This window comes from Mesitornis unicolor, unplaced genomic scaffold, assembly GCF_000695765.1.
Source record: "Mesitornis unicolor isolate BGI_N332 unplaced genomic scaffold, ASM69576v1 scaffold9598, whole genome shotgun sequence".
NCBI classification, from domain to species: Eukaryota; Metazoa; Chordata; class Aves; order Mesitornithiformes; family Mesitornithidae; genus Mesitornis; species Mesitornis unicolor.
The window spans coordinates 5962-33614 of NW_010203838.1; the positions used below are offsets into that span (position 1 = coordinate 5962).

The 27653-nt window shown below is 37.2% G+C and overlaps 1 protein-coding gene across 1 annotated transcript in view; it reads left to right on the forward strand.

Moving 5' to 3' along the window:
- Nucleotides 1-966: 966 nt before the first annotated feature.
- LOC104545669 (glutamate receptor ionotropic, delta-2-like) overlaps nucleotides 967-27653 on the forward strand; it is a gene marked incomplete at both ends in the record, with an annotated part of 69399 nt that continues 42712 nt past the window's right edge. Inside the window, 3 exons of the mRNA XM_010190862.1 lie at nucleotides 967-1140; nucleotides 6676-6837; nucleotides 14780-14899. Of these exons, the coding sequence (XP_010189164.1) occupies nucleotides 967-1140; nucleotides 6676-6837; nucleotides 14780-14899 (456 nt within the window). The remainder of the gene's footprint in view (nucleotides 1141-6675; nucleotides 6838-14779; nucleotides 14900-27653) is intronic.

The window sequence follows — 27653 nt, forward strand, 5'->3', positions numbered from 1 at the left end:
GTGCATCTGCCACAAAAGCTACCAGCTGACACTATTTGAGTCATCAGGAAAAGCCCGTGTTTAACTGAATCTGAAGTTCCTACATGAAGGTTGAAGTCAGTTGCTATGCTTGTGAGCCCACACTCCTCTTGCTTTGTGTTTCCCGAGGGCACCATCATTCAGTGGTGTAAAACACCATGTTCTCAAACTGCTGGAATTTGTACTGTGTAAAGAACTGTTTTTCTGGTTTCCCTAACCTGCCTTAAAGTTAATATTTTAAGCTTAATGTTTCACATATTTATGTATTTCCCTTTTTTTTTTCTTTAAAGTGTGTGTCTGTAGAGCCAAGTGTTCAGCTGTAAGACTTACTAGGTACCTTATAGAGTAAAAAGTTGGTTTTAAATTAGATCTTGCTATAAACAAGTACATGCACACCTAGAATGCTCTAATGCCTCTGCTTTTCCCTTTTGGTAAATGATGTTTGCTAACTTGCACATTGTTTATAGGTTGTTGATATTCTGTTTCCAGGAAATGAACACTTAAATGAACACTCAGCAACCTGAATAATTGTACTTTCACAGCTCCTAAGTAATGTTACACTTAGAAGTACATCATGCTATGACTTTCTACTGATTTACATACTATCTGCCACAGGTGCCATGAAACACTTTTACTTAAAAGATCAAAGGTAAAAGGAGACGTAAAGAAAACCCAGAATGAAGCCACTAAGTCCAGTTACATCTACCAAGATTCAGTGAGGTTTGACGTAGTATGTTTTAAACTTTTGCAGTTATTGTCGGAGTGGTGCATTAGTTGTTTCAACGAGCACATATGTGTTCTTTCTGAGGCTATGGCAGAGCTCGACAATAGCCATGTAGCAATCACACGCCCCTTCGTCCTCTCAGTTTATTTTTTGCTTATAATTTGGTGGTAACATTTCTGTATTTTAACTTCTATGCATATGCTCTCTCTTGTCTTATCTTCCAGGAAATAAATGATGTGGATGTGCAGGAGCTGGTGAGAAGGTCAATTGGAAGGTTAACAATTATTCGACAGACATTTCCAGTCCCCCAAAACATAAGCCAGCGCTGTTTCCGTGGCAACCACAGAATATCTTCATCACTGTGTGATCCGAAGGACCCTTTCTCCCAAAGCATGGAGGTAGTTCATAGACCACTCTATTCTAACCTGGGAATTGTCAAGTTCAAAGTTTTTCCCCAGGGGCTTAGTGTAATTTAATGTTTATTTTTCATGTCCTCTCTGACATGTAGTTTAACAGCTCACAGTATGACAAGAAAATACTTGAGCAGGGGTGAGTGGACAACAATTTTCTTGCTCCACAGCAATTGAAAAAACAGTCCAAAAAAGCCTCCTGATCTCCACGCAGTGGGGCAGTTGTTTGGTTGCCCTGCTGGTTTTTTTTGTCATCTCACTGAGAATTTCCTCCCCATGTTTCCTGAGTTGCCATGCTTCTCTAAGCCTCAAATGGGTTGTCAATAGAAAAGCCTTCCTAGGGAGCACCTGTGTCATCTGTTTCAAGTGTCTTGGTGCCTATTTTGCAAAAAGGCCTTATTTTCAGGGTTGTTAATTACAAATCACATTTGAATTATAAGAACCTTCATATCACATGAAGTTAACAGGATCATGGTCACTGTCCTCATATTTTCACATAGTTTTTCAAGATCAAGTCCTCTGTCTCTCTCATACATCTGGTTAGGCTTCATCATGACAAACCTATAGCAAATCAGAAATGTGTAATTGGCTTAGGATGTTCATTTTACTTTTGGATTTCTTTTGTGCAGTCATTTATGAATTTTGAAAGATGGTTGCAATTGCAGCAGTACAGGAAGAGCATATCAACCTCATTCATGTTTATAAATTTGTAAAGGATGAGTGTCAGGAGGAAGGAGCCAGGCTCTTCTCAGTGATGTCCAATGACAGGACAAGGGACAATGTGTGCAAGCTGGAGCATAGGAGGTTCCATGTGAACATGAGGAAAAACTTCTTCACTGTGAGGGTGACAGAGCACTGAACAGGCTGCCCAGAGAGGTTGTGGAGTCTCCTTCTCTGGAGTCATTCAAAACCCACCTGGACATGTTCCTGTGTGACCTGGTCTGGGTGATCCTGCTTTGACAGAGGGGTTGGACTGGGTGATCTTTCAAGGTCCCTTCCAACTCCTAATGTTCTGTGATTCTGTAATATCTGATTTAGCAGTGAAGATCAGTCATCTTGTGATGCTGAAAAAAAAAAAAAGAGGTGAGAGAAATAGGGAGGTGTTAAAAAGTGTCCTTGCTTAAAATGCAAATATGTAGGGGAAAAGGAGGAGAAGTGTGGCCGGCCTTGCACTGTTTCAGGTTAGCTGTAAGAGCCTTTGCCTCACTAACTGTCCACAAAGCAGCCAGTAAGCAACTACTAATGACATGAAAAAATTTGGCCGTAGCACACTGCACGTGGTCCTATTAGAGTTCTTACAATAAATAGGGCTATGTAAGGCCCACAGATGCATAGGCTATCTCTAGAGACTGTTTAGGAACTGTGAAAATTCTTCAGGTTGCGCCATTCTGTTATGGCAGCATGGTCCTAGGGAGAACTTTGGTAGTCTATGGAAAATGCGTAAAAACTGAGGATGTGATTATGTGCAGCCACTAGAGACTGCAAAGAGCAGTTTTCATGAACAATGTTACTAAATGCAGCAAGGTGGAAAACAAGAATTGTGTATCGATGGGAGGCTTCATGTTTTGATTTATTTTTCTCTTCATCTTCACTTTCACTTCAACAGTGAAATGACTTTAGGAAAGCAAAATTCTAGAAATCAAAATTTAATCTCTGCAGATTGCAAATTCCATTTAATGTTAGATTGGACCTTATACCTTAATCTGTGCTTCGTGATCAACCTCTAGCTTGGAGAGTGGCAATATTCCTATTGCAAGCTTTCATAACATGTTGGTTCAGAGGAATGATGGAAGCTTGACTGGTTTAACTGTTTTGCACAGTTGAATTGCTTTTTTCAAGTTTTCCCCAAGATGGCTGCACCTCATTGGCAGCTGAGTGAAACACTAAAAAATGAAAGTAAGAAAAACTCTGACATGGTTTCCCCTGCGTCTTTGTGTGATGCACAGACCTTTTAGTAGCTGTGGGGTTTGTTTGCTGTTTCTTTGTTCTCCTCAACAATTTTATAAATTAACTTCTGTTCCAGTGGGAAGTTGGAACAGTTTACAAATGGAAATGCTAATGATTTTTTTTTTATATGCCATCAAAGTGTGACTAATAAGAAATATTCTCTGGAAATTATAAGAGTGGATTTCTTGATTTATTTTTTTTTCTGAATTACTCCCCTTAAAGTCTGTGTGAATAATTAATTTTTTCCAGCACCTTAATTAAAACACTGAAAAATATTTTCGTGAAGATCTCTCATTGTGTCTCTGGGATTGTCCTGGTTGAAACAACTCTAAATTTGTATTGTTTCGGAGGCAGGAAGTTAAAAACTGGATTCACAGAAGTATTTAGTACCATAAGCCTTTTGTCTAATAACTTTGTGCAATAGTCTAATAAATTAGTGCAATAAAATAAACACTGTTAATCCAGATTAATCACTCCTACTTAGTCTGGTTGCTAAAAACATTTCTTCTACGCTCTTGAACAAAAAAATCACACCTCAATTTTGAATTGCATCAACAGGAAGGTATGCAGTTAGATACTGCTTGGTAATGCAAGTGACCAGCCATTAGCCTAAGAGACATGAAATAAATAAACAATCAGCAATAGATACCAAGCAATGTGTTAAATGTCCTAGTAAATTTACATGGGAAATAAATAAAAGTGTATAGTGGCTTTAAAGTACAGCCTCACTCTCTGCATTGGAACAGTTACTAATGAAGCATACTTCTGGTAGTGACAGGAAGGGTGATTCTGAGAAGCAGAAATTAATTGTAATGTCTTTGTCATTGCATTATTAGTGATCAATTACTATAAATGTTAAGATGAACTATTAGTGAAGGAATAACAATGCTTAATAACTGCTGAACTCCATACTCCTGAGCTCTGTTAATACCTGATGAAGGCCCCGCTATATTACTCTTAGATCAGTGAGTGCATCCTTCCTCATGAACTGTGACAACAGGCTTCTATTCCCATGGTATTGGGTTTCAGAAGGTACCTTGAAAGCAATGTCATTTTGTTAGGAAATGATGACTTGGCATCTGTAGACCTTCATGTGTCAATTTAGTCTCATTAGTGACCTTATTGTTTCCGCTCTCTAGAGGTTTGTTGTCTTGATTTTGTTTTTTTTTCCTTTGGCAAAGGTTTATGTAAATAAACTGGCCTCACAGCATAGCGATAATCCCTTCTCTCCCCATCAAACAAATGTCCCTGTGGTGCTGACTTCTTTGAGGAAGCATGGCTTTAGCTGAAATGCTTTGAATTCTTTGTAGATTTACAATGCATAGACAAATCATCCAAGTTATTTTAAAAACACTTAGATTAATCTGAAATCAGCTCCTCGACCCATGCTTCTAATCCTGTGATACCTGGCCTGTGTATCTGCGGAAAGTAAATTAGTTCCTGGGTGAACACTGAAATGGAAACATTCACAGGCACTGGAGTCATGGGGAAAGCTCGAGTAAGAATAAAGAAGTGTCTTCCAGAAAGAGAGAGTGAAGGATCATTGTCATTTAAAGGAAAAGGAGAAATAAGGGTCAGAAGTTCTGTGTATTTGTGGTACTAACAGTGTAGAGTTGTGGAGGCAATAGAGTATCTCTGGAGTTTATCAGAAGGGAAAGCAGATCTCCTTCAATAAGATGTGGAAGGCAAAATGCCCCAGGAAATTCTGGCAAGGTAGGGAGAAAGATGACCTCTCTCCTGGATGCTTAGGGAAGGAGCCTGTCACAAAACCTTCCTGTGAGAACTGTACAGAGCAGATTGCAGATGACATAGGCAAAGCCAGCCTAAAGATGGAATTTATGTATTAAAATAAAAACCATAAATCCCAGGTTATTTGGAAAGAAGTAATTAGAAAGAAAGCCTATTCTTTTTTTCTTTTTCCTTTTTTTAAGGTGTTGTGTGGCTTTACCAATCAGTGCCTCAGATCTTCAGCATTATTGTACTTCCTTGGTATACGCCCCCTCCCAGTAGCTGCAGGAGTTTCCCAGTCTTTGGTATTTTTAAGAGGCAGAATAGGGGCATTCTTCACAGAGCTGGCATACTTTCCTATTGTAAGCTTCCTTCTTCTTTCAAGGTTTTGAACAGACCATCTGTATGGAGAAACCCTTACACAGAGCAGTCAGCATAAACCACAAATCTGGGAAATGTTTTTTGGCTTGTCTGTGACTGATGGAGAAGTAAAAAAACCAACAACCTTGCCTCAGTTAGCAAATTGCTGCTGCCTAATTTGTTTTCAGGCACTACAAATGCTCTACAGCCTCCTTCATAGTGCAGCTGAGGAAACTGAGTTTCTCTCAATAACTTCAGGCCTCATGACTTCAAATGACCAAGAGGTTATCTAAAAATAATATTCCTAAATGTTCTTCTCATTTCTGAACATAATTTCTCTTCTCGAGAACCTCTGTTCAGGAGACCTGAGGTTTCTTTTTATGATACTGTTAGTAACTTAAATGTTCCTGCCATTTGAGGAAAGAAATATCTGAAATAAAGCTATACTGTAAATTACTTGTTTCAGAAGTGTTCATGAATTCTGAGCTTCTGTTCTTTTACACTGAGTTGTATCTTTCTCATCTGACTTTGTATTGTGAGCATTTTAAAGTACATATATAGAAATAGTACATAAGTAAGTGGAACTGGCACACAAGTAATTTCTTTTCTTGAGTTCAACTGTTCTCTCTTTGATGCCAAACTGGAATTTCCTCACACCGTATGTGTGTAACTATGCTCACAGTGAAGCATGCACACATTTACTTGGTAAGAGTTTCATCTTGCAAGGAATTAACAGCCATTGCCAAATACTCTGACAGAAAGCACTATGAATTACAGAATCGACATGCAACTGCACACTGAGAAATATTTTTATCAGATCATATTTCATTCCAGAAATTGCCTTGATCGGAATTGACTGCCAAAATCGGGAACAAAAATCATGATGAAACAATTTATTTAAAATTTTCAGAGCTTCTGTTTTTCAAAAGAAAACAGAAATCTTGAAGAGCATTTGATGGTGTCCAAATATCTGGTGACTAAAAAATTGAAATTTGCAGGCAACCGGTTAAAAATAAAGGAAAGACTGTTTACATTCACGAGTAGGGCTTTAAATCCTACAAATGGAGCTGTGCCAGTGACTGGGCTGCCTGTACTTCACATGCGAGTAATTTGTTGCTGCAAATCACTTGTAGTGTGACAGCCCCTAGATGCATTTTTTACCTGAGCCAAGGATACAACTTTTTGACTCTTACAGTTTCTTCTTAATACCAAATAAGTCATTTAATTGCCAGAGGATTACGAGTAAGGCAAAACAAGTGACAGATACTAGCTGCTGGTAGGAGACCACAAATCACAGAATCACAGAATCTCAGGAGTTGAAAGGGACCTCGAAAGATCATCCAGTCCAACCCCCCTGCCAGAGCAGGATCACCTAGACTAGGTTGCACAGGAACACGTCCAGGTGGGTTTTGAATGTCTCCAGAGAAGGAGACTCCACAACCTCTAGATAATAATAATGCTAATACTCCCCTTTCAATGTCTTTGCAGATTTCAAACCTGTATATATATGACACTGTCCTCCTGCTGGCAAATGCGTTTCATAAGAAGCTGGAGGACAGGAAGTGGCACAGCATGGCCAGCCTCACCTGCATCAGGAAGAACTCTAAACCCTGGCAAGGAGGACGATCCATGTTGGAAACCATCAAGAAGGTACCTTATCCCTGTACTTCCTCACCTTTCATTTCTGAAATACTTACATTAGGCAATATTTCCTTCTGAGGTGCATAATATTTTGCCAGTACCAGCAGTGTCTTTTTCAAAGCAATAGTTTTGATATATTTACAGTTTCTGAATTAATTTAATTCTTTAATTGTTTGGGGATTTTTTTTTTCATGTTATAATGAGCATATTTGAAATGAAGTCAATGAGTTTGTTCACCAGAACTACAGACCTAGTAGAATTTTCAAGTACGAATAATATCCTATTGAAAAAGTGCCACAGGCTAGGAGGTAAAGCAGAAAAAATTACTATTTTGTTTGTAAAAGGAAAAAAAAAAAGAAGATTGCATAATTACACTTGGGTAATGTTCTGAGAAATTTGCTGTAGCATGGTTACTGACATTAATACAGTGAAATAATAGAAATGAGAGTGAGAAAACCCCTAACTTGTCTAGTCTATATCCTGCTATTGTAGAACTGTTCCATTTAAGTCTCTACAGTGCTTTATCCAATGTTAAGTTCTCACTTTTTCCCTTAGATTATTATTTCATACCTTAGTCATGCTCGTGCCCAAGATGCTTTTCCTGCCCTTCAGTCTTTAAATATATTTTTTCTTAGTTATTCCCTTTCTTCATTATTTTTATAGCCTCCACATACTTAGAAATAGTTATCACAGCCTTCCAGGTCAGTATTTAGTCAAAATATGCATAGGTTGGTAGTTTAACCTTCCTTGTAAGTTATTCAGTTCAGTTTCTTTATGTTATTGATGTCTTTCATAAAAATGCCTTCTCGTTTGCCTGCATGTACTTCCTGGTAATGTATACTTATATTTAAAGAAGAATTTTAACCTACATTGTAAATACAAAAAAGTCCAGGACAGTAAAAAAATATATTATTTTTTTAAATAGTGCTTTGTTTATGGCTCTCATTAATAGGACATAAAAAGAATTTAAAATACAATGTTGTTTCAAGAAGTTGCCATTCTGCATTAGGTCTTTAACTACACCAGAAGTTATGATGATGCAGGCAAAATGTAAGGCTCCTTTGAACATTGCTTATTTTTTCCCCACTCCTGGGTCAATCTCTATTAGCTCCAAAATAACAGTTCAAGGCTTTCTTTGGTGGCCGTCCCCAGTTTCCATTCTAATAGTTTGAAGTTATGAGACCGGAAGGATAATCCAGGAGACATTTCTTATTTCAGGGGCAGGATATGGCTTTAAGGGACTCTAACCTATATTGCTCTTAACCTACCAGAGCAACTTCAAATGCACATTTGACAGTCCCATGTATTTTAAGCTCTGTTTCAGGAAAGGCCGGTTCTGGAACTTTCCTTCTCAATGTGCATTTTGTAAATACTGTGCACACTTTTTCATTAAGAAGCTAAGAGCTATTTCTGCTTCCTCAAATCCAAATAGGATGCCTGAGCTGGAAAAGTCAAAATACCCACTTTCCCATTAGAATTAGAATTTACTATCTGAGCTGGAGTTTCAGGCAAAGCCTTGTAGCCCTACTAGCATCTCTGAATTTAGAAGTGCTCTGCCTTGGAAAGGGCTGTTGACTGTTTTGCATTACAATTATTTGCTTGCTTGTGTTCTTTCAGGGTGGGAGACTGATCCTGTTCCCCTACATAAACATTCTTTATGATGTTTCTTACCACCCCATCCAGTTTATCTTCTTCCAGTTCTCACCACCAAAAGTTATGTGATTAATAAAACAAACTCCTTCTGTGACCTTTCAGAGAAGAGCTGCGGTGTGTTGAAGATCAATTTATGTAGCTCTTAACCCTGAAACTTTAGGATAAATGGCCAGGAGAAAAATCAAAGCACTCAGAAGGCAGAAGCAAGTGGAAAATCCAGGGCTGTGGTTAGCTTTCTAGAAAACTAATCAAATGCCAAGGAAATTCCTGACATGTGGAGCTAACCAGGCTTGTGTCCTGTTGCTCTTGGGCTTCTCTGCAGTTTGAATGAGATGGCTTTGCTAAGAAATCATTTTATTGGTGTAAATTGAATAATCCAAATACTCCTTATACTTCATTGTGCTGACAGAGATTAATTTATAAAAGTAACGTGCTAAAATTGAAAGGCAAAATTTAACCCAAAATGAAATACAGAGATTTTCTCTCTGTGTGCAAGTCTATACCATTTCAATCCCTAGGCAGTGGAAAGCTAAAGATTGCAGCTGAGACCTGAAATTGCTCAAGGAAGAGGAATTCTGCTTTAGTTTTGTCGTCTATCTTCCCCTTGTTTCACTAAAATACTTTTGTAGAAGAACTTCAGGATCACAGCTGTGTACTTTTGAAATTAAAAAGTAGACATTGATTAATGTCTGATGACTTATCAGAAAAACAATAAATTTAAAAGTAATGAAAGGAAAATAAAAACAATTTCATCTGTCTTCTTGAGAATGCTTCCATTTTCCATCTTGTTTTCTTTTTCTTTAAACATCTTTGGTACCCTGTTTGTCTTCTAAAGCCAACTGAAATTAAGTTTTCCTCAAAAACATACCAGTTTTCTTTAGTATTGAAAGAAAACAGAAAGAAGTTACCATGTAGTCTTTAAATAGTTTCTGATTAAAAGGTTCTGTGTTTTCATTTTGAAATCACCACTGCTTCACAGTTGTGGTGCATAATGCAATACCATAAGCGGATGTTGTATAGTTCAGGGCAAAGATACATTGTGAGATTTCTTAGATGCTCCTGTAAAAAGAACTTCCATCCTCTGCACAACTTTAACTCTACTTTCATTATGACCTATATCACAGAGCTGGAATCACCATCTTGTCCCAGATTGTCCCTCACCTCAGTGTAGTTTCAGTGGGTGTCTCCCTGTAGCCAAATCTGGTGGTGGTGGGGAAAAGTTAAGCAAGAGTTGCCTAATTCCAGCCTGCTTACCTTGGGAAAGGTCTGACAACTGAAGGAACTGTTCTCCTGACAGCAGGAAAGGGGAGGTGACGTTGCCATCTACTGCTGCGAACAACTGAGTTCTTGCTGCTATAAAAGCAGGAAAAGCAAGTTCCAGAGGAAGCTTTTCTAGAAGAAAATTTATCTTCTAGAATCAGAGAACCAGAAACAGGAATATTTGGCAGTGTTTTAGTTGCAGAGGGAATATCTCTGATTTCTGGAGGGGAAAATAAGAGATTGGAAATCTCTGTAAGCTACGCACTGAAGAAGAAGGTAAGAGAGAGAGATCCTGATGTTCTAGGTTCAGCAGCACTTGTTAAGTACAGGAGAACTCTGGCAGTAAATAATGATTATTTATGATTAATGAGTTAATGGAGAGGAGTAGGGAATGAGGGAGAATTAGAATTTCAAACGTTTCTTGAAATGGCAAAATAGCTGTCTGAATCATTCCCTATTGTCATTTGATACTTTTGACTGTTGAACATTTGATCCCTGCATCGCTATTTCTACAAACAACTCCAAAAGCTGTTTTTAGTATGTGAATTCAACTGATTGGACAAAGCCTAAAAAAACCATTTTAAGCCCACTACAATTATTAAAATCTGCTATCTGTTTCTACCCATTCTGGAACTGAATAAATAGTTAAATTCATCAGGAAGTACAATCCTTCTAATGAATTTGGCCAGCTCTAGCAATTAGTTGTAAATTCAGTTCTGTAATAGGAGCTATCCCCAAACACATGCGCACTTGTTTTTTTTTTCCTTAGTAAAACTATTTCACAGTGTTAAGTATTACTAGAAAATTATTCTACTGTTGGAAAAAATAGTCTTCCCAAATAGAATGAGTATAAATGTAAGTAGGATTATTTGGAGGATCAACTCAGGAAAATGCCATCAATTTACTACATATACCTTCTCTCACACTTACCTGATCTCTTCCCAGTCACATTTGTTTAGCTCACTGACAGACAGCAAATTTTTAGTGCTAGCAGCAACATAGAGCCTGTTCCTTTGTGGAAAATGAGCTGTACCTTGTGCTGTTTCATGAATCATAGGTGGAATTGTCAACTTGTTCTGGTCTCAGAAATGTCAGTGATGTTCAGTGGTGACGTGCAAAAAAGGTGCCGAATTGTTTTTCAGGTAGTAGATTAGTCTGTGTTCACTAGCAGCTAAAAGTGGTGTGTTGAGTTGAAAACTCAACATTTTCAATATCAGATTTTTTCAAGAATAAAATGTGAAACTCGTATAAAATGCTTATAGCATTTTTTTCTGCCTATAACCATGGATTTTTGCTTAATTGCAAAATAGCTAGTGTCTGAGCAAAACCATATCTTGAGAAAAAAAAAAAAGAAGAATTTTAAACAGGAACTTGTGAGAGCAAGTACAGTATTTTATAACCGATGATTGGCAGGCTGACATGCCCAAGTGAGGTCCTGACTGCTACGTAAATAGTGCTTTCTTCAGGGACTTACAGTATAGTAGTGCCTAAGTGTATATAAACTAGTTTTTCTTGCCAGTCTAGACAGGACTCAAGTAGGCTTTAACTATATTGCCAAGCTTTATAACAGCTCTGCAAAGCCCAGAGCAGTGATCAGAAACATAAGTAAAATATTTTTGTCCTAACAACTGACATTTCACTCTTCAGTTTTAAATGTGTCAGAAAATTGCGTGGTTGTGATTCAACCTTAGAGGAATTTGAAAGAGTAGATAAATCTGTCTTCACTTTTCCCCAAATAGCATTGTTTCTGTAAGTTAGATGGAATGAAAAAAATCTCTTACCCATTATCATAATTAATGCTAAAATAACTTGGAAAAATCTCATTGGGAAGTTACTGGATCAGTAGCTGTCATACGGATGGTCATTTCCTCTGTGATCTCCTTCCACTATGCATTAACAGAGGGATAAAACACATACCATAAATCAAGTAGATGTTTTAGAGAGATCCACACTGTGAAAGACTAAATTGAAGCAGTGTCCTGAAACTCGTCCTAGACAATACGCCATCCCACTCCATCAGCACTAAGCAATAAAACAAGCTTGTGTAAGCCTTGTGAAAAGGCTGTGTGGGAGAAGGAGGACTAGTAGAGAGCAGTACCAGGATTGCCTGGCCTGCGGGCCCAGCAAGATTGGTCCCAGGTAGGGAGGAGGCGTCAGAACCTCCAAGAAGTTTCCTGTCAGATTTAGTGGTGCCATTGGTATTATAAGGGCGTTTCTTCACTGGTTTGTCTTTCTGCCTCTGCCCTTTCCAAGGCAGGAGCATTCCTATCTAATCTGAGCTCTTATAACAATGTTTTCCTAAACACAGTTTAAGAAAAAAAGCTCTAATCAAAGGCACTCTTACATGAGAAATTTTCAAGGCAAGATGAAATCGCCAAACAGATGAATGAGAAAAATTGTTGTTATGGTTACTGCTGGATTTCAGACAAACAAAGCTAACTAATAGACTTACAGTTTGTATCTTGCCCCAACAGTTGCAGCAATTTAAAAGTCAAAGTAAATAAACTTGCATAATGGTTTTGGATAGAGATTCAATTCCAAAATATGGTCGGTAAGTCTGTTAACCTGCACTATATGTTGGGGGCCATATATTTCCAAAGAATTCTGTGTTTTCTTAAACAGGCGATTTCATTACTTCACATATAACTGAGGTGAATTTCCTCTTCATGTGATCTTTTTTTTTATATCATATTTGCTCAAATAAGTACAAAAAGAGGTGATTAAAATTTTAAATTGCTGTCTCAAGTCTCAAAAAATTATTTACATTTTAGACATGTTCCTATCTTCATTTCCCATAAATTATTGGGAGCATCCTCAGTTTAGGAAAAAAATTCACTAACTTCCTCTATTTAAAGTTCACAATTTAAAACTGCTTTGTCTCAAAATAAGAAAAAAAGGAAAACACTTTCTGCTGTACAAAGAGGTGTGTACTGTCAGGGGGAGCAAGTCAGCCGGATAGAGGCTTTTGGGGGTCAGATGGGGATTCCTGCCCTTGCAGATCTGTGCTGCTTTGCAGGCATTTCTCTGTCACACGTACCATAAAATTCTGGCTTACTTGTTCAAAAAGCCAGATGAGACCGTATAAGAAAAACAGATATGTGGAACAGGTTTTTATTTATTTATGGTTCGTGAATAGGATGTAGTCAAATTTAAATTAGCAAATAAGGTTTATATTTGTGAAACTCAGTTATTTACCTAAGGATATGTTTAAATTATTTCACAGGTAAACACAAGCTCACTCTGTCTTTACTCTGAACCAGCCAGAGGTGTGCTAACCCCAATCTAAAAGCCATGAAGGTGTGATTATTACAGGATTGTGCTCAAGCTAATAAGTAGCCTCAGTGTCATGCTAACCATAGTGACATGCATCAAAATTGCCTGGCTGGCTCTCACCAAGGGCAAAATGACCTGGAGTCTTCCTGAAAAGACTGTGCAGATGTAGCCTTAATCGGGATGTTGATTTTTCCCTTTTAAAAAAATATGTAAAAAAATATTCTAGTTTCTCATCAAAAAAGTAAATGTTATAGAAAGGATTTTTTAAAAATTTAAATACATACATACATACATACATATATATATATGTATACATATATATACACTTATACATATAAGTGTTATCTTGTTTTTAACTGAAAATGGCACTTCATGAAATATTTATGTATTATTCCTTGACAATACTAGTCTCTAGTAGTCTCTGGTTAGCTTTAAGGAAGTTGATCATTGATATAACACCTTTATTTTTATTATAATCATGTTAATGCTTTATAAAAGGATGACAACATTTTGTTAGTTTGTACTAATCTGCAATGGAGTTGCAAATTTTGTACTCCTTCCTGGATTTTCTAACTGAAGACGTGAGAATAGAGCTCTTAAAATCCTGATTCAGTATGGCTCGTGTTATTAGCAAAGTAGTTTATATTGCAAGAGTTCATTTCCAGTTTTTTCAGTTCAAATATTAAAGCTCTTAACTGAAAGATCAATCACAACTGCAGAACTGTTGCCTCATAATTTGAAGAAAAGCTGTGCATTTCACACAGTTTTACACCAGAGGCGGATTTTTTTCTTGTGTGTACTTAAAATATTGTTCAAGTGTTTTGGAGTAAGTGGGTTAAACATATGATTTTCCCTGGATCTGAAAACTGAAGAAATTTTTTAAGGCTAAAGGTTTTCATTGTAAGCATTTCACGTGGCTCTGTTGATTTTACGGTTCAAGTCATCACAATTCTTATACAAAGATGAAGTGTGTGTCATGTTGAATTAACCCTGAAATGTATTTTGAGTATTGCTGTCGCACATATGCGGCTCTTCAAGCTCTGATTCTTTGTTGTAAATATTCACTGCTTCATCTTTAGCATTTTAACCCCTTCTGACTAAAATGTAGAAAAGTGAAAGCAAGCTTGAAAATAGGCTGCCTTGTTGCTCATCTCATGCATTCTTAGTAGTAGAGAAGAGCTGTGGAGGAAAACAGAAAAATCACTACATTCAGCTAGACAAGCCCCTCTTCATTTGTGCAGATCACTTACGTTAGGTTCAAAAAAACGCCTAACTAGATCCTAAACTCAACCCAATCTTATGTGGAAATCTCTTTTGGATGAGAAGTGTTTGCAGGAAAGGGGAAGAAAAAATAAACAAAACTAACTTATGTGCAATTTCTTTTATATGTTTGGTTTTAGTTTTGCTTACACAAAATTCAAGTTGCAAATTTTTTTCTTCAATGAGGCTAAAATGTCTATTCATATATGTTGATGTGTCAAAGAACAGAAATTGGAGTGCGAATACAATTAAAGAGTAAGACTATTGCTTGTATTGCATCTGCTTAGCATTGCCAAGTTCAATTCTTCTCTGAAGAGCTTAAATAATGCAGGAACAATTTAGGCTTCAGAATTTTTAGGGAAATGTGGCCTTTGGAAAACTGTCCTAATTCTGATAGTTGTGTATGTGTTCTGTATAGTTAGTGCACAAATCCTTGGAGAAACACAAGGTTATTATAATTGGCTACTTCTGAGTTTTCACTCCATTCTCCTTTTTTTTCCAATAGGGTGGAGTGAATGGCTTGACTGGAGAACTGGAGTTTGCAGAAAATGGGGGGAATCCCAATGTGCATTTTGAAATTCTGGGGACAAATTATGGAGAAGATCTTGGCAGAGGCATCCGCAAGGTGAGGCTTACATGTATTCCATGTATGAGACAGTTTCTACTGATTTTTTTAAAACCTTTCTTGTGTTCCATGTTAATAGAGAAGTGTTTGATGGCAGGTAATGTGTTGTTGTTGTATCGTTAAGAGGAATAAGGAATGGGAGAAAAATCTTGAACTTCGAGATACTCATCTATTTTATTATTGCAAAGAGCGCTTGCAGTAGGTTGTGTTGATCAAGGTGGTGTTTGTAACACAGAATGTGTTGAGCTGCTGGTCAGCTGTACCAAAAGACCACTGTAATCTGTTTTTTACGTAACCCTTGCAACCAGTTTCCAAAATAGTAAAATTTACATTGAATTACATTTAGAACACACAGATTGACACTTGATACTTATGGTCAAAGTGAGATGCTGCAACTGTTAGATGATTAAAATTCCTCAGTACAGAAATATAAAGTCTGTTGTAGCGTAGTCACAAGTCCTGTGATCTCTTGTCTTCATGAAATAAGTACACAATGCTTTAGTAGAAATTAACTTTTACAGCATAAGTGTAATATTATGTACTCAGCTGCCAGGCACAAATAGTTGGACTTAGATTGTTTGAGGACATGGTGTACATCTTTGACTTTTTCTTGGTATTTCAGTTTTGCTAGTCTGTAAAAATAAATTTCAAGTCCTGTGTAAGGAATGGTGGATGAAGGTCTCTATGTGCAATGCATATCCTTAACTTTGGACAGCTGCCAAAAGGGACAGCAAAAGTAGCAAAAATCATTTCTCTTAGGAAAATGAAAGACTAATAGACTTTTTCAGGAGCAGCTCTTTCAAAGACAGACCTTCTTGAAAGATCATACCAAGATCTCTTCATTTAGTGTATCAAATCACACCAGTTTTTATATGTGAGGATCCCAGAGTGATTGTCTGAGAGCAAATGACAGAGAGTTATCTTAATATATGTAAACTGGTTCCATGTGTCAGTGTCACTGTATGATGAAGTACATCATTTGTCTGCATACCTTCTGCACGAACAGATAAGTGCTCTGAAAGAAGGGAGAGATTAAAAAATAAGTTAAAAGTGTCTCTAAACTCCTGAAATTTCTCCTCTACTATTCATTGGAATGTTATTCCACTCCTCCTGCTTCATCTGTTGTCAATATCTTAATGTACACACATGCCTATAGCTATGTCACCTTGAGCAGAGATCCTGACAGACGCTTCAGAAACTAAACAGAACTGGATCTTGTTGATATTTGGAGGCTCGCTTCACAAAGTCTTTAGGCGACCAGAATGTTCGATGAGTGCTTATTCCCTCACCTATAGATGCAGTCTGTTTAAGCATATTTTGACTTGATTTATTTTCAATGCTATGCATCAAAGAGCTCTTTATTCTTTAAAGCAACCAGATAGTCCTTCTTAAGACAACTCTGTATCTCTTCATTTAAATTAATTGGTTGACTGGTTGTTTTTTGACTACAGGCCTATCTGGGTGGATGGCTGAGCGAAGCATTAAATTGTGTTCTTCCATTTCACAAAAAGACAGAAGAGAAAGAGAGACCCACAGAAAGGTCTTGGAAATGTAGGAGAATTCCCAGTCTTTCTAGCTCTTTCCAATGGTAAAATTTAGATTTATAGTGAAACTTTAAACCATGGTACAGTTTGCTTTTAAAAAGAGATTAACAACCATACATAAATTGTGCAAAAAATGAGATAGTACAAACGGGTTCTTTGAACCTTTGTTGTTTGCCTTTTATCATAGTTCAAGACAAGGAGTCATTCACTGTCTATGGAAGGAAATAGATTTGAAATTGGTCAAAAATATACAGTTTTGCACAAATTATAAATAGATCATGAAACTCAGTGTCACAAAACCCTGCTCAAGAAAGAAAGAAAATTAGAGATACTGAAAGTATGTATTTTGTTACGTTTGCCAAGAAGAGCATTTAAAATTACATGTAGAGATTATAAGAAAAATTTCCTGTTGAAGGTTGCACTATAAATGTCCATCCTTAGAGTTTTGTGATGTACTGCAGCTGGTTACAAAGAAGAAAATGTCCAGAGCAGAACAGATTTAATCTGTTTCAATTTTTTTCTAAACAACATTCAGTGATCCAGAGAAACCTTTAGAAAGAGTCCTGGTGTAGAGAAAGGAATGTTCTTTAGTAAGAAAGTTCTGTATATATTGTAAGAATTTGATAATTGTTCCTGGAAGTTACTTCGAAAAAAAAAATCAAAATAATTCCAATTAAATATTGTATTTTCAACACTGAATGTAATAATAAAAAGATTTATAATAAATATTATATTTATAATCAATGTCACAAAGTTAAAAAAAGCTGGGGATCCTAAAACATTTACATCAGAGATAGAGAAGAAAATAAAATTTTAAGGAGAAAAAACCATATGTTGGTCTTACTCTTTTGACAAAAGTTCCCACATTTTATCTTTGATTAGGTTTTACTTTACAGTGTATGAGCGATCAATGTTGGAAGAAAATCGCAATAATTACAGAAGTCAGATATATTTTTGTTAGCTACACTAATTAAAGTGCACTTCAGGTTTTCATGTATTTAGTGGTCTGACTACAGAACTATGGAACCATTTTTATTCCTCAGCCCTAGTGGAAGCAGCTGCTATTAGCAGACTGACTGAAAGTTCTACACAAATGCATCTTCCCTAATTAACATCTTTCCAAGTACTTTTATAGGCAATAATGAAGGGTGAAATCATGACAAAAGCCCTATTGAAGTCATTGAGACCAGAAGTTCACACCAAGTCAAGTGTGTAAATAATTTTTACTTTTTTTTTTTTCCTGAGGACAATCAATTGATTTTAATTAAAGCAAGTAAAACTTTAAAATGCACTCAAATTTCTAAGGAGTCTAAATTCTGCTTGAAGTCAGGTTTTTTTGGGTGCCAGAGTAATTTGGCTACTTCTGAATAGTTCACTTCTATTCACAGGTTAATACTCCTAGGACTCAAAAAAGCAAGTTATTTAGAAAACACCAAGAATTCATCTTTGTGATTCTTTTTATTGACCAAATTAAGCCATGTATCTGGCAGAAACTGTCTCCTTCAACTTTCTTGGGTTACTGTTATACCTGGAAAGCAGCGGGAGCATTCATGTGGAAGTTCATTGTATTGGGGTCCTTCATCTAGTGACAAGTTAGCAAATGCAGGAGTGGAATTTGCCTGAAATACAAATTTTGTACTGTTATGTCTAAATGCTGTACATCACCTTGCAGACCATGGATCACTTAGGCTATGTATGTTGCCAGAGTTGGGTGCTTGTAGTAATACAGGCGGATCACTGCCAGATACTGGTTTTATTGACACCAGTGGTATTACCATCCCAAAAGAACTGCAGAAAACTTCTTGCTTTTACACATCATGCTGTGTCTTGCGTTTGTGCAGATATAGTTTTATTCAGTAGGAGACACGGGTGTATTTCTGACATTTCTCTGTTGGCATTTGTCTGTTGGTATTTGACATTTGAGTATGTATTCTTTGACATTTAAATTTCAGTGCAATACTTTCATCTATACTGCTGAAATAAAAGCTGCCATTCCTCTGAAAAACCATCCAACAAACAAATGAACAAAAGAGAATTCGTAGCTCAGAGGAGTACTGTCTTATATCTTAGTGGTGTAGAAAACAGCACTGCAGAAATAAAGTGGTTTTAATGTTTCTTCCAGTGCTCCATGTAATTCAGAGTGGGCTCATCCTCAAAGGCTCTGTCCTACACCTTTTGAAGTTTAGAGGACTTTCTTCCTGTTCCCACACTGATTTTCTTACCACGTTTGGACGTTTGGAGATTGTGGTGCATGTTCCTCTGCCTCCATATCCCCGTTAGCATACACCCACCTCCTGTGCATTTCTCTTCTAAGGGTGGTTTCTGTCATTTTTCTCCCAGTGGAGGAATGAGATAACACACCAGGTTCTCGCATCTCTTCCTCTGTGCACCAGCATGTCCATGTCAAGACTTTCTTTGCATTCAGGGCACCTAGGGATGCCTTGAAGCAAGGATAGAGCCTTAGGCATGCAGGAGAACAGATATCCAGGGTGGGGTACCTGGGTAGCCCAGGATGCTTTGATCCCTCTGTATTTGTCCAGTAGGATGGCAGAGCTCTGCCCTAAATTATTTTAATTTGATGACCTTAGGGAAGAAATGTTATCTATTTTATTCCAAGGGATATCTGTAGCACAAAGCATTTCATATGAATGGGACTGAAGGCCTTTGGCCATAATGTCTGACACATGTTGTTCCTTTCTCCTTCTGCCAGTGCAAATGGCTGGACCTTCCCAGTGGAGTCATTGCATGCAGGTTTTTATTTCACAAATTACTAAGGGTTACATTGAATGTTCTATAGTTTTGTAATTTTTCACCGATGGGAAAAATGTATTGCATTTTTTGTTTCATTCTAGTAAAATAATTGCTACTTCCATTTCATCTGAGAATAGTTGTTGATTACAATAGTGGCATTGCTTTTTTATCCAGTATATAATAATTTTCTTACATTTGCATTATGAAGCAACATGTTTTCCAAGTGTATATTTTGATCTTGTGGCAGTTGCTGTGTCTTCTGATGAAGTTAAAACTTTCTTTTTGTATGTTTTACTTATCTCTTATTCCCTTTTGCTTCATTAGGTAAAAAGAAGTTATACAGCTCTGCTGACACTTATTAACTAATACTATTTAATAACCAAAAGTAAAGTATTTTCTTCTTGGTTAGCTACTTGAGGTAAAAGATAGGTTCGCCTGTTCCCTTTGTGGTCGTGATCAAAGGCAGAGCTCTGTAATGTGATTTTTAAAATATATATCTATCAGCACCTGGTACTTTAAGCTGTGATCTGTTTCGGCTGTTTCTGAAGGCTGACATGCAATTTATGATGTGGCTGAAAGATATACTTGCAATTTACAGAGACATTATTGATGGTGTATTTTCTAGTGTGTTGAAAAGAAATGTTGCTGTGTCTGACTGCTTTGCCTCTAGTGCTGATAGAGAAGATGGACCTGGCACAGTACTAGTATGATACTCTCTCTAAAGCAATGTTAAATATGTAAGCAGCTTGCTAGAAATGAAATAAACTGCTTAGTACTAAAGGTAAAGAGGTAATTAAATACCTTGGTGAACTGGGACCTGCTGTTCCAGTTCAGCATAGTACTTAAATCTGCTGTAAACTTGAAGAGTATCATTTCCTTCCTTTATTTAGTACTGTGCAATAGATGAAGAGTTGGTGACTGATGCCTTGCTCTCTGCTAGTTTCTGAAAATATTTTGTGACATTTCAGAGAAATTTAGTTTGTCTGGAAAGTGTTGGGAATTTGCACGTTATCACAACTAGTGTTAGTAGAGGACTGTGATTTACTTGAAAGTGCACTTCTGTTTAGCTTAAGAGTAAAATCAAATGTATATTTGAGCCTAATGCTAAAAATGCCTCTACCCATGATTGTATTCCTGAATTTCAAAAAAATTTGAAGGTTTAAAGTTTCCCTCTTTCCTTTAGAATAAAACATTTTCTTTAAAAATCTGAGACTGCAGAAAGAGAGACAAACTGACTCTAAGGAATCAATAGTGTACCATCTGGAGAATTTGTCAGGTTTTGGACTCTGAAACAGATGAGGGGAGCAAGAAAATTTAAATCTTGGTGCTGGACTGTCCAGGTGCCTGCCCTGACCCCGAGCTGTTTGTCAGGATGAGTATTTCAGTGTTCATAACAAGTGCAAAGTAAAGAAGCCAGAGGTGGATTCAGTGGCTTGGTGGATGCAGCCACAGGAATATGGAAGACCAAAGTTCAAGTCCTCCTCCTAGTGATTATTAATAAATGCAGAGCAGAGCTGCTACTACAGGCAGTGTTATGAGAAACCTGTTCCTGTGAATTGTTCACCTGTGGAGCAGGACATCTACCAGGAGTACACGAGAGTCAGGATCAAGTTTATGAGCAAAATCACCCAGAACACAAAACGCTCAAACTCCAAACGAATGCCCACAAAGCCAAGGCAAGCATAGTGCAAGAGACATTATCCCACTGATTTCTCCTTAGAAGAGGCCCAGTCAGCCGCGTCTGCTGAGTTCCTGTCTGTTCAGTCATTTGAACCTAGCGGGGTCTGTTGAAAAACTGGTGATTTTAGGCTGTAAGACAAGTGGGTGTGCGGATTTCCCAGTTTAGAATAATAAGGTTAAGTGCTTGGGTTAAAATTCAACTCAAATATTTAAGATGCGGGTTTATCCAGTTTTCAGCATGCAGGTGGATGGCTTTTAACAGTGACATTTATAGGACTAGAGGAGTGGGATTTGAACCCAAAAAAACCCCCTTTCAATCATCTGAATAATGGCAGCACTCTGGAATGATGAGGGTTTTGCTCTTGCATTGTGAACAGTGGGGGAAAAAGGGGAAAATGCAGGGTGGCAGGAGGGGAGAGTACAACGGGACCCTGGGGAGAAGCATTGATGTCAAACAGAAATTCCCCTTGGCACCTTGGTGTTGTGTTTCTCTTGGCAATTTTGGCAAAGATGAGTCCGTCTCTCTTTTGCTCAGAATTTTCATTCTTGTCAAAACTGATATGAATGTTCTTACTGAAAACTGCTTTCAGTGGATTTGGAACTGCCTATTTTGACTGATTGCTTTCGTTAGAAAGAGACAAATCTTTTTTATATGCTTTAAATTATATAGTTTCATGGTTTTTATTCCTTTTTGTTCATCAGCATAAGAGGTTACATTTTACCCGTCTTCAGTAGAAAATGCAGTTGTCTTGACAGCAAAGAACAGGAGAAATATTTTCCACTTTCAAAGCTGTGGTTTTTAATTTCCTTTAATGTCTTTTTACGACAATAGAAACTTAAGAAAGATCAGTCAAAAAATAATATGAAAAAAAAGCTGGGAGTTGTGTCAGTAACTCCTGTTTTCTGTTGATGCTGCTAGGCAAGTGTCTAACCACAGAGGCCTCTGTGTGATTATTCTGTGCTCCAAAATAGGCATAAGAGCTAAGAATGCTACAGAATTTCATTTCTTTTTCACAGCAGAGATACTTTTTTGTCTTGAAAAGTTTTGAATAGCAGAAATAGCATGGTATTTAATAACTACAGTGGGAAAGAAAATTTGGATTTGAATGTTGATCAAGTTAAGGCAGCGTGTGAAACTTGATTAGTATCTGTTAGACACTTTTCCTTCATTTTTGGGTTCCTTCCGTCCTCTTGAAATGCTTGCAGTTGGCTGCAAGTCAACCAGCTTAAGGGAATACATCATTTCTGTTTCTCCAAATTCAATACTTGCAATTAGTAAACCTTTACAGTTTTCAGTATGATTGGTTGGCCCACTTTTGAAATACCTTTACTATGCTTATATGTTTTTTTCTTCTGTTTGAGTAGCTGTGAAAACCTTTCGGAGAACATGGATCTGCAGAATTGGCTGCCAAGTTGTGGTGATTTTGTTATCCTCAAATACTTTAGCTGAGCAAATTAGCTTTGTAACTCAGTTCAGAGATCTGAAGTGCTTGGGAACTTTGAAGTTCAAAACTGACATTTTGAATAATGTCAGAGGGAACTGTGTATGATTTAAGAATGGACTTAATGCTTCATTGACCTCTCAGGCAGTAATGCTTCTATGTGATTTTGGAAATCCCATTAGGGTCTTCTGTTCACCTTTAAGAGAGCATTCAGTGGGTGTTGCTTCATTATTCTTAAAATTAACAGGATAAAACACTTAGCTCAACGCGGAATTATTTGTTCTAAGGTAGGGATTATCAATGAATTAGAGATTCCTTTCAGAAAGTTTTCAATGCTCATCTTTTGCTCTGTAGAGTCGGTTTGTTTTCAATCAAAGCTATCATCTGATGAAAATTGCTTCATCTCACAAATACTTGTAACTGGAACAAACAAACATTTTCCAGTAGTAGGAAGAAGTAATAAGTGCGTTTGACCCTCCATTAATCCAAAAGAAGGGGGTGTTGTAGCTAATTTAACATGTGAAGAGAGAGATAATAACTGTATCATCAGTAAGTCAGATATTTCCATCCAAATTGGGATGTAAATTAGGTATCCTAGTCAAAAATTAATAGCAATTGAAAAATCATGTAGACAGGAGAAAAGGATGATAAAAAATTAAGCTACTGCTTTTAACAGGAGGCATGAAGAGGTGGTAGTAGGAAATAGGTCATTTAGCTTTAGCTATTGCAAGTGGTGAAGAGTATTGTTCAGTTCTCAGAATTTAGAGCTCAATGCACAGCCTTGGGAAGGCTGATACATCTAAGGGTTATAACACAGACCTTAGTCCATAATACGTGGAAGTAGATCTACACAGATTTCACAAGATTTGATAAATTGCTTTTTTCTTCAAGAACCACAAGTGAAGACTGACACGATCAAAAGGCCTGCGATTTCCTGCCAACCACTTCTCCCCACAATAATGAATCATAGAATTGTAGGACAGCCCAGGTTGGACTTCAAGGATCACCTGGTCCAACCTTTCAATGAATTGTTTCTAATTTGCACATTTTGTGAGGGACTTCTCCTTGAAGGCTGTGTTGTCCTGTAGACTGATGAATGTTGAATGAGCCCCTGTGGTATATCTGAAAGTCTTGGAAGACTCATATTGATCAAAACTTTGCTGGTAGAAGTTTTAAAGTAGGTAGAATTGTCTTCTTTGCTCCCAGCTGACCTATTAGCAGGTAAATATGAAAGTGTGTCTTATTAGACACCGAGTATTTGTCTATAGTGGAGATGAAAGCAGTTTGGTTTGGTTTTTGTTTAGGTTTGGGGGGAGGAGGGGGTTATTTTTTTTTTTTGTGGAAAAGCTGTATTTCATTGAGCATGATGCTGAATGATATTTTGTTGACAGTAGTAGAGAGTGTTTAACTGCAGAGAAGTAAGCAGCCCCAATAAGCCCAATGACCTTTGCCTCTGTGGCCCTGAAGTATTCAGCAGCACTTGCTACTAAACCAGGGAGAACCCAAACCCAAATATTTAATCCCTTTAGTCCTCCCTCCACAGGCTATGGGATCTAGAGGAGCTAGCTAAGTCATATGATTGGGAAACTGCAATTGAACTCAATGAAAGTGTGTGACCTGTAGATTTCCACTGAGAGCACCCTCTATATATCTGTATTTCTATACATATAACTATGTAATATCTACCAGCCTCAGCTTCCAAAGCCATGGGAGTATATTTACAGTGGGCAGGAATGTGAAAACATTCATTAAGCTGTTAAAGGCTCCCAAATTCATTGGACGGATGTAGGCATCTATAGGCAAATGTCAGAATGAGTTACGTTAGCAAAGAGTCAAGGGTCAACTGTCACCTGGCGAGAGGAGAGAGGTGCCCACCAAGGCACCTTGAGTCAACAAGGAGTCTCACGTTTGAGTCGGAACAGAAAATGCATGTGGACACAGTGGTTAGCTAAAGAGAAAGAGGAGAAATGATGTGACAACCTGTGGAAATTGCTTTCTGCTGTAGTTAGCATAACCTAACCGAAAGTACAGTAAACCTTTGTTTGTCATTGTATTTTTAAGACAGAGAAGAAATTAACAGGAATATTTAAGAAGACAAAGAGAAGCATTACTGTGATTTTAACTTGGATGCTGTATCATTGTTTATAATGTAGTTTCCAGCAAAATTACTCAGCTTATGTATTTCAAAATATGGCAGAGTTTACTCTGCATAAATCATCATTTGTGGAGTAAAAGTTTTCAATTGCTTTTTCTTATCCACCAAAAGAACTTCAGAAGTAGAAGTGATATTTTATTTTATTTCAGTATGGTATTTATGGCTATGCTGAGATATGTTTCCCATACAGTGGGTACAGCTGTATCCTGCAGTTAAAAGAATCTTAAAAGTGATTGCAAGAGATAAAAATTACTTCTGTGTAATTGTAAAGGCCACCCCCTTTCACCTTTTGCTTTCTTTACAAATGATAAAGATGAGGATGATGAAGCTTTCAATGACTTCATGATATTTATAGTTCTTTCATACTGTTGAAAGATTTTTATGATTCAGCCTTAAAATTACAGTGCTAAGATTTTTGCCTGTTCTAAAGTTGATATAATGCTTTAATCAAAGGGTAAGTTACAATAAAAAATAATAATAAATGCTCTTGTCATGGTGTATTCCCACTTTAAAATGTGAAGCAAAAGAAGTAGAAAAAGTGATACATATTAAATCTCAAATACTTTACACGTTCATCTATGTAAACAGAGTGAAGTGAATTTGATAGAGCTTCTTTTTCTGGAAAATAAAGCTTCTTCGGGGAACTATAAGCACTAACAAGGCTTTGAAACTCTTTAGGCTAGAAGTCATGGTGGGGAAATACGTTTAAGGAATTTGGTAAGGTGTGTCTGGCACCTGTGGGAGATGTCTTAGGAAACAGCCTCATTTTTCCAATACTTCCAATCCTACTTCTCTCCATTTCTCAGAAACTTATGGCTAATTCTACCTCAAGTATAGCAGCGAATAGAATATTTTTCATGTGTAAACAGGAAAGGATAGGCTGGAATAAATTGCAGAAGGACTTCTATTGAAACCTGAACTCAAATTAACTTTAATTTTGGTCTTATATGTAAAACATTTTATGACTTGGTTTAGTAAACTGTTGCTTAATGTATCAAAACTGGTATGTTTGATTTTTAAAAATTAATTCAAGTTGATAACACTTGATTTAAACTAACAACTTACTAGCTATAAGTAATGACTTTACCATATTTGCAGACAGCAGAAACATATATTGAGAGTAAAGTGTATGATAAGCTACAGGAAATGGTATGTCCCTTAAACCCCTGGAAATAAAGTCCCTTGTTTTTTCATGGACTTACCCAACATTTCTGTCTAGGAGAGATGGATAAAGAAGCCAAAGGAAAACCAGAGACTGGAAGCCAAGCCATGGCTAGAGCATGAACTAAGGGTTGTTTTGCTGTGGCTGGACCATTTGCTGTTTCATGGGTGATCCCAGAGTTACTGTAGATATTGCCAGAGTACTCTCTTCTCTATTACTGCCACACTCTGCTCTCCTATGCTAATCATGCGACCCTTTATGTGTATTAACTTTGGCAGATTTGTGTGCTTGCAATTCATTTACCTGCTGCTTTGCCTCCTTGTATTTCCTTCATCTCATCTTTGCTTCCTCACTGTGTAGGAGACTACTCAGATGTAGTCTCATCTTTACTACGTTTTCCCAATCCATGCTGAACCAGGGTTATTCTGCCCCTTATCTAGTCATAAGGCTATTCGTCTGAAATTCTGGATTTGTTTTGGTTTGGGGGGATTTTTAATGCACTTTTATAATAATTCATGTACTTGCAGCTCATAAAAATCTGATTTAAAGCATGCATTCTAATAGAGTGCCTTAATAATGAACAATCAGTGCTTTATATTAGTATTTTCCTGCAATGTGCAGTTTGTGTACACCTCTACTGATTTAACATTATAACTCGGTTGCTTTTAAAAATAATAGAATTCTGTTCTAAAGCCTTGATACTGGTGTTTTACCTCAGTTTGGCTGTAGAATGTTTCAGTACTTTAAACTTATTACTAGTCTGAATTAGTACTCGGGTACTCTTAGCTCTCTGAATTTATTAACTACTGATAAAATGTGTGATTTCCCCATCGAATGTGCCTGTCTGAGATCTCATTAGTCAGTTTATTTTAAACTGTGTATTACTGTATATTACTTGAGACAAATATTTGACATAAATATATGAAGTGTGAAAATAAATATTTTAGTTAGGATCTATATGCTAGTTAAATAGCATATATCCATGATTAAGCCACACTTATCACTCACTGGAACAGTGTCGATTAATGCAATTTTGCTGAAATATTTATTAACTTCTTAGAGTATCAGTCCCAGTCATGCCACAGCGGTTAAACACTTTCCTAAATTATTTTTCCTTGTATTCTATATTCATGAAAAGTTATCTTAATCTTCCTATTCATTTTTTATCTGCAGCAACTACCTTGCCTCGCTATCCCTGGACCGGCCATCTCAGCCTGCTGCTAGGTGCATGTTTCTTGCTGCTTCATTCTTTTATTTTCCCTCAAATTACAAGTTCTGCTTCTGTCATTGAAGACTGCATGAGCCTGCTTTGTCTTGCAAAGTGTGTCACGAGTGATGTTGCGTTAGCAGAAATGTCTGAGAATTTCCATGCTTTGCTGCAGGGATGTAGGCAGTGGCATAAAATGCATGAAAGGGTCATTTACACGCTGGAGAAACTTGCTCAGAAAAGGTTGTGGAAGGGGTAGTCCAAGCTTTGAATCAGAGAGGAGGTCCAGTTTGCTGTCAGATCAATTTTGTTCACACAGTGGCTTTTAGTTAATGATAGGGGTCAATGGGTGTAATTCCACGGAATTTATTCCAACTTGGAAAACAAAGTGCCCCGTGGATGGATTTTTATGTTATGCCTGTAACAGTCTGTTGCAGAGGAAGGAACAGATAAGGTGGACTTTCTGTTCTACAGTGATAATGATATGTGGAAATATTTTATCAAAAGCCCAATCTACACTACTTGGATAGTCAACATATCTGGTTGCTAATAGAAAGATTTCAAAGTACAGCCTTTTGATCAGTGTAGACTAAGGGAAATTGTATTTCCCCAACATTTTGTGACCTATTTGTTCACCTTTGCAAGTATATGTGAAAGACTGGAATAATTCACAGCTTGTTTTGGTCTATGGTAAAGTTATAATGAGTCTCTTGATACGCTTGATTCTGGATGGTTGAACTGATTTCTCTCTTTGGCCTTGGGGCATGTTGTATGCTAAGCAGCATGTGGAAGTTATTGTCCTCTCTCGCTACT